This window comes from Salmo salar, chromosome 01, assembly GCF_965601325.2.
Source record: "Salmo salar chromosome 01, fSalSal1, whole genome shotgun sequence".
Classification (NCBI taxonomy): Eukaryota; Metazoa; Chordata; class Actinopteri; order Salmoniformes; family Salmonidae; genus Salmo; species Salmo salar.
In genome coordinates this window covers 175,646,027-175,654,165 of record NC_138291.1, presented here as the reverse complement: position 1 = coordinate 175,654,165, position 8,139 = coordinate 175,646,027, and the positions used below count along the sequence as shown (strand labels likewise).

The 8,139-nt window shown below is 41.4% G+C and overlaps 1 protein-coding gene across 2 annotated transcripts; it reads left to right on the top strand.

Moving 5' to 3' along the window:
* Window positions 1-2,236: 2,236 nt before the first annotated feature.
* On the top strand, window positions 2,237-7,899 carry nfil3 (nuclear factor, interleukin 3 regulated). Of its 2 annotated transcripts, none has more exon segments than NM_001141819.1 (2): window positions 2,237-2,389; window positions 6,092-7,899. In NM_001141819.1, a coding segment is annotated over 1 exon segment (1,386 nt). In that variant the 5' UTR covers window positions 2,237-2,389; window positions 6,092-6,246; the 3' UTR covers window positions 7,633-7,899.
* Window positions 7,900-8,139: the final 240 nt, after the last annotated feature.

The following is an 8,139-nucleotide window of genomic DNA, read 5'->3' as shown; positions in this document are numbered from 1 at the left end:
GTGCATCTACAATGGGAGTAGGCCTATGCGCCATATGGATGAGCAAGAATTGATACACTGGGATTGCGCAAAAGAAAGTAAGCCTAATTCAAGTAGGTCCAACATTCAACCTGACAAAGACAAGTTGCCGCAATATTTTGCCAGCTCTTGCAGTAAACTGTTAGTGTCAAAAGAAGCAACGACGCCAGAAATAATGACAAGTTCACCTGCCACAATCGTCTCAGGTGAAATGATTGAGAATGGACATTTAAGGCACCAGTTGGCGTCGCTATGTGCCGAGGTGAAAAACCTAAAGCAAATAATTTTGTCAAAATCACACAGATTTTTGGATTGAATCCCAAATTGACTGTTCTAACCTTTGTTGTTGTTGTTGTTGTTGATATTATGCTGCTGTGTTGCTCTTTTCCAAAATCTGTTTTGGCTTAAAACTATTGAAGCCTATTATAAAAATTTAAATTAACGGTATGTTATGATTAAAATCCCCTAAACGACAATGGTCCTATTGTATGCCTAGTTCGTGTATTATTCAAACATACGTTGAACAGTAAATTACAGTAACAAAATTGTTAATAACGTTGCAAAATCATGAATATGGATTTTACAGCCAGGTGATGTCGCACTTTCTTTATAAAGAGCATGAGTCTGTAAGCCCTACCTACACATTAGTACTGCTCATACTAAATCGTTTTTCATACCTCATCCCATAATTTAGCAATTTGGATAAATTATTTTACTTGTGTCAATCAGTTAGTCTCGTCATTGTTGAGGGCTGGTGTATAATAAATAGGCACGGTTCTATGCTCGTGTTCCATTACTCCAAGTCATTTCGCTTGAGTAGCTTAGAAACTAAACTGCACAATTCGATTCATATTAACTTGGCCTAAGTTATGGTCATTTTAATATATATATATTATGACCATAACTTAGAGTCCATTTAAATAATATTAAAACCAAAATTATTTAAATGGACTCTAAATATGGCATCAAATATGGCATCATATCTAGTTTTTATCTATTTTAGTCAATAGAGGACACTCTTGTTTTGCAGGGTCACTTCATTGTTATAAATGTACTATATGTGGTGGTGTATGTTAGCTCACTAAAGAGTTGACTTTGGTTACTTTAATGCAAAAATCTTTCAAATTAATGTTTTTTTCTAGAATCATATTTGTACTTGAAATGTTTCCATCTAATTAAAATATAAAAAATGGCCAACAATCAAAATTCACAATGTTTTAACTTCTTCCATTGATATGAATATCTCTTGTTACTGTGTTCCCCGAAAAAGATTTGCGACTTCACGAGCATCAGACTTGAATAAAGAATCATTGGCTCAAAACAGAAAATGCTGGGTTTCAATTGGCTGCGGGGGCTTTCACTCAATGCACGCTGCCAATACACTTCTCCACTGACCTACTAACACAAATTCATGAGGCAGCGGTCACTTCGATTACTGTTCTCCTGGCAACAGGATATTATGCTGGAAGCACGATTGCAGATTTTTGTTTTGTATTTCTAAGTAGGGTTGTGAATACTCAGTAGGGTCTGTAGAATCTATATATAGGTTTTGTTTCTTAGGAGACTGTGGTCTTAACACCCAGCATTACTTTCTACTCCACCCGTTCCATTGGTCCCAATGCAATACACTGTAGGGACAATAAATTACATATTGGCTTATAGAAAAATAAAATAGTTATGTGCCTTTGGCTAAAGTGTTATATATATATTTTTGTATTACCTTATTTTTTTCTTTATAAGCCAATATGTCATTTATAGGCATTACAGTGAATGGAATGGTTAGAGTATAAACTGCTGCTGGGTATATAGACCTAACTACCCCCAAAACACCATCTATAGATTCTACAAAGCCTATTGAGTATACCCAACCACACTTTATCTAAAGGCACATAGAATCGTGTATTGCATTGGGACCAATGGAATGGGTGGAGTGGAAAGCCCAATATTGTGAACATATCTGAACATTGTATTTTTTCAATAGTTGTCAAATAAATAAATAATTATGAGCATATGTGTAATTGTTTCCATAAAAGTCCTTATTTCATTCGCTTATAATCACAATAAAAAATGGACATTGATTAAAATCTAATATCTTGTATGAATTAGTTACCCACATTGCAATGTTTTGAAATGCGGGCTTTTATTTTGAAGAATTCTTTATTAGCATACGTCACCGTTTGTGCTGCTGGCAGAATACTAGTGTCACTCGGAAAGGAAAAGCGAAGCAAGGAACGTTACTCCAAATTTACTGGATGTTACCTCCGGCAAAAACTATTTGTTTTTGTAAATCAAAAACTCAGCCTCTACTATTTTACACGGTATACATCGGGAAACAATACTTTTTTTTAAAATCAACCTGATGCTTGAAAAGGTAATTTTAATTTTAGTTAAGCGTTGGAAAGCCAGCCATACTGGTAGAAATTATGTTTACGCAGTCTAGTTGGCCGCCCTAACTATTTTGTCTCTATAGACAAAATCTCTAGCTATTGTATTGCACCATATTCATTAATTTAAAAAGTTTACCTGTTATTACAAAAACAACGTATTACATTAACTCATAACAAGTGTATTACTGTGTAATTAGCTAGTTGGATAGCTGTGGTATCACGTATGATGTTACGTGTGAGGATCGCCTGCTTTGTTAGCTGTAACGGCTGGACACTTCACATGTTGCTACAGTAGCGAGCGTGCGGGTTAGTTTGATATTTAGTAGCATTATAGGCTTGATAACATCACGAGCAGACGGAACATGGCACAGTGACCTGGAATTCGATGTGGGTGGATTTGCTGCTGTCTCTCTGCGGATTGAAATAAGTAATATATATATATATATAATAGCCTAATATGCCTGTGTTGGTGGCTTATCCAAGAACTGCTTTACATCACACCGTTGCAGTTTAAAATGGGCATTAGCCTACATACCAATACAGCAAGGAAAACATGCATAGGACTACCTATGTTTGACGCTTTCCCATTGAGGAAATAGGCTTGGATAATGTATTTCAAGTAGACATGTATTTGTTCTTAGTGTCAGATCATTTTTCTTTAAACCAATTACCAGTCCTGTATAGGCTAACATTGCATAACCTCCTCAGCCACAGAATTTGCTGGGGAGGGATGGAGTTGATCGCGCTTATTTTATAATCCTGACACAATGAAGTAATCGGGGGCAATGGGACATGACGGTGAACGAGCACCTCATTCTTTCGGGTCCGTTCAACTGACAATCAGAACATTCCGTCGCTGTTTAACGATTGAGGAACTTTGCACGCTACACTTATAGACTGTCTGGAGTTGTTGCCCATAGGCTAAAATGACTCACAAATCCGAGCATGGTATCAAAAAAAGAGCGGGGAATCAATATTTGCAGAGTATATTGTTCCATTTAGTGCGCGTTTGGCGACATTGTATGCTACCGTAGTATAAAACGTTATTATACCGTTGTTGCCTACATGATTGCCGCGATACTGACTCAAGTTCATTCCAAAAAAACAACTCCATTATAAATGTGTAGAAAAACATCGCAGACTCATTCGCACGTGTTTCGGGCCTTTAGTTAGCATAATGTCAATTGTGTGAGTCTGACGTCATTGTTCCTCTTATTTTGTTTTTATTTTGTTGTTTCTGTCCGACCACGTGTGATGATTATGACTGGCCGCATTCCTTTGTTCCATGTTTTGGGGAGTTATGGGAGCACGGTGTAGGCTCCAATATAGGAACACAATGTAACTACAGTATAGCTGCGTGGTTTTTCTTCTTCTTCCATTGCTGCTTAATCTGACTATAAGCCTAGGCTGTGGTTACTAAAGGACCACGCCTTTTGTAAAGCCCACGCATTTGGCTCCGAGCTGTTTATCTCATTCGATTTGAACGCACCACCGAGCTTGACCATTGAAGGTCATTGTCAGGCAGTCTCTCAGCTCTTTTACGACTGGAGCTAAACATCTATGTTTAGGGTCGTGGGTTTACGGCACTAATAGATCTTGCTGTTCAACTGACTTGCCGCAAGAAAATAGCAAATAGCTTTCCCTCCTAGACCGTTTTGAAACGGGCATTGTTTCAGTGTGCATGACTTAATGCTTAAAGACCTCTGGCGATGACATCATTTGTAGAGCCTGAATGGGGTCGTGCGCGCTCAAAAATCGCATAATTTTCGCCACTCTCCGACCAATGGATTTCGCAGTTGTATCACCCTAAAATGTCAGAGTAGTCTAGTCCTCCATTCGTCCTGGAAAGGTTGTACTTGTTACAAGCATCTAATTTGTCTGTAGATACAGATGGACAGTCTAATGTATTTATGATAATGTTTTTACCTAATTCCTACACTGTACTTTTAGAGGGAGAAAGAGAGAGGGAGAGAAAGAGATCAAGAAAGACTTGCTTTGGCAATGTAAACATGTTTCCCATGCCAATTTGAATTAGAATTTGAGAGGGAGAGAGAGAGAGAATGGGACCAAACTAATGGTAATAGTTAATAAAACCTTGAATCCACTGTAATACATTTTCTCTGGTGAAGAATGAAGATAGGGCATCTGATTGGTCTGTTATAAAGGGAAATGGAGACCTGGTTCAGCAAGCATCTCCCTCTTGATATTGTGATCTGAAGAGGTTGCAAAGTTTAACAGTTTATGTCACCTCTCAGGATGAGTAACATCAATCAATCAAATGTATTTATAAAAAAGCCCTTTTTACATCAGCAGATGTCACAAAGAGCTATACAGAAACCCAGCCTAAAACCCCAAACACCAAGAAATGCAGATGTAGAAGCACAGTGGCTAAAGAAAAACTCTCTAGAAAGGAAAGAACCTAGGAGGAAACCTAGAGAGGAATCAGGCTCTGAGGGGTGGCCAGTCCCTCAGAGCGGAGATTATAAGAGTAGATGGCCATTAAGGCAAGATTGTTCTTCAAGATGTTCAAACGTTCATAGATGACCAGCAGGCTCAGACTTGTAAGATGTGTGGCCAAGGGCCACCCTCAGTGGTGTAACCTGCTCACAGGCACCCTGTCAGTAAACAATACAGAAGCGATTAGGCCTGAGGGGGTGTGGTGTGTGGCCAATATATCACAGCTAAAAGCTTTGTGCCTGGATACAGCAATATTGGCCATATACCACAAGCCCCTGAGGTGCCTTATTGCTATTATAAACTGGTTGCCAACATAATTAGAGCAGTAAAAATAAATGTTTTTGTCATACCCATGGTATACGGTATCTGATATACCACAGTTGTCAGCCAATCAGCATTCAGGGTTCGAACCACCCAGTTTATAATAAAGAATAATACATACCTATACCTAAACAGTGTATTTAATTGGACATGGACTGGTGTAAATCTACTGTTAAGCAGGAGGTGAATGTTAAAGCCATTACATAAGCTTGCTATGCAGACATTCCGTCATTTGTTACGAAACTCAACTGAGCTCAAGACATTAATTTTCCTCTGCTGTAAGAGTCGCTTTACATTACGGTGTAATAATACAAGATGTCCAAAGTCTAGATTACAAAATGGCTTTTAATAATGGTGTGGAGGATATTTCACGTCTCTAAACCGCTGAGGATTTCAGCTACTTTAAGAGTCAGTTATACTAAACGTTATGAGATTATTACGGCATCACTAACTCCAGATCCCGTTTTTCAAGTTCATCCACTGATAGCTATACATTTGAAGACAAAACCATTTTATGGTGCCTGGCTTACTTAACTAGCCTGGCTACTCCTTTTCGGGTATATATGGTATGTTCTGCACAAAAAAATCCCAATCAAAAACTTCAAACACAAAACTTGCCCTTTATTAAGCAGTATGAAAAAAAGGTGAGCGTGAACATAATCTTCAAGAATTTGTTTCTTAATGTACTCTATGAGTACTGAGCAACATCTGTTTACTCAGCCGAAAGATTAATGTGATAGTGATGTACACTGTGACTAAGCACATGAAATGGAAGCCAAAGACAAATTTGAAAAGCTGTTTCATCTTAAACTTTGATAGCACATGAAGTGGAAGCCAAAGACAAATGTGAAAAGCCGTCTGATCTTAAACTTTGATATCTAAAACTTCCCTTTTTCTTTTCTCAACAGCTTTGGTGAATTCTAAAGGACCATTCCCCTGTTGGAACTACCATTGTTGGACACAAATGTCATTGGTACCTTTTGGTTTAAGATAACGCGATGTCCAGTCAAAAGGACTAAGGACCTATGAGTTTCTTGAACACAAATATCCCAATCGTTGAAATATGCAGACCATCAAGAGTGAGCCACTGTCAAATGGCTCCTACAGCGGAGAGGACGCCCTGGTCCTGGCTGTGGCCCTTCAAGGGGCTGACAGGGATCTGATGGACCACAAGCTCTCCGCCATGCCCTTCAAGGCCAAAGGCACCTCCTGCCGCAGGAAACGGGAGTTCATCCCGGACGAGAAGAAAGACAATCTCTACTGGGAGAGGCGGCGCAAGAACAACGAGGCGGCCAAGCGTTCGCGGGAGAAGCGCCGCCTCAACGACATGGTGCTGGAGAACAAGCTGCTGGCCCTGGGTGAGGAGAACGCTTCCCTCAAAGGAGAGCTGCTGGCCCTGAAACTCAAATTCGGCCTGGTCAGCTCTGCGGCCTACACGCAGGAAGTGCAGAAGATCTCTGTGTCAACGGCCGCCCTCTACCACGACTTTGTCTCGCCGGGCGAAGCCCGAGGCTCTTGCATCAGGGACCTAGAGTCCCCTCACCTGGGCAGCAGCTGCATATCGGTCATCAAGCACTCCCCTCACAGCACGCTGTCTGACATGGCCGAAATCTCTGCAGCGACCAAGGGTAGCATGTGCAGGACCCCCGAGATCATCAAGCAAGAGCCAGCCGAGCACGGAAGCTACGTGCGTGAGAGGAGCAGTCCATACGAACTGTACAGGAACTACATTGCCAGCCCTTTCCCCGGGGTTTACTCCCAACCCTCCCCGTTCCTGCCGCTCACCAGGTCGATCAGCAACTCCCCGAGGACCTCGGACGACGGGGCCGTGAGTAAGTCCTCGGACGGTGAGGATGAGCAGCAGGTCCCCAAAGGCCCCATGCCACATGCCGCCGACCCGAAGAGCGTCATCGTATCCCGCCTCAAAGTGCCAGATGCTTGTTCGTCGGCTCTGCCCCACAAACTGCGGCTCAAGAACAGGGCCATTCCAATCAAAGTGGAGGCCATCGACCCTGACTACGACTCTTCTGGAAAGTCCTCCTCTCCCATCGACATATCGGCCAGAGAAGGCTACCAGAGAGGCCAGGGTGCCGTGGCAGACTACATGCAGTCGTCCCTCAGCCCCTTGTCACTCCAAGTGACCAACATCCGGGATTGGACCCACCGGCCAGAGCACTGGCACAAAGACAGCTCAGAGAAGCCACAAAATGGCTACCAGAACAGGCTCTCCCCGGTCCCTGTCTCCAAAAAACTCACTCTGGACCTTGAAGACGGCTCCTACGCCCACTCAGACTCTGAGAACTTGTACTTAAAACGAGGCATAGCTGACCTGTCTGCAGAAGTTTTGTCTCTGAAAAGACTGATAACATCGAGGCAAGGGTCCGTGATAGAGTCAACCAAAAGCACTACTGATCACGAGTCATTATCGAAAGGATGTTACTCAAAATGAGTTCTGTTTGCACAATGCCTTGTTTTCCACTGTATTTACTATTGCACTGTGTGGTTGATATGGTGTATAAATGCAGTACATTTAAAATGAATGGTGTGTTGTGCACTTTGCTGTTGTAGTTCAGCGTATCTTCTTCATAACTCCACCTGTAACCCAAAGCCAAATGTCAGGCTGAGGCTACTGTACATGCACATTTCATGTTAACTTTTGAAAATTTGTTGTAAATGGTGACTTTTTTGTTGACAATAAATATGTGTAAGCACTGAATCTTGTTCGGGTGTGTCTTTTAGCAGTATTATTTTCAGTTGATCTGTTGAGTATTTCAACAAACAGTTCACGACAAGGATGCAAATAAATCATTGTCTCTTGACACTGGTAGGATTAATGCAATACACTCATCAGAAACTGTTCATGTCCATTACAATCTCTGAAGAGTTTAGCAGGGGGAAAAAAACTACAGGTGAGGCATTTACATGAAGGGTGCTCTGCAGATGCCCTCTTTTGTGT

Excerpts from the sequence above, each read along its gene's own strand:
- nfil3 (XM_014145075.3), top strand. The coding sequence starts at position 6,247 with ATGCAGACCATCAAGAGTGAGCCACTGTCAAATGGCTCCTACAGCGGA.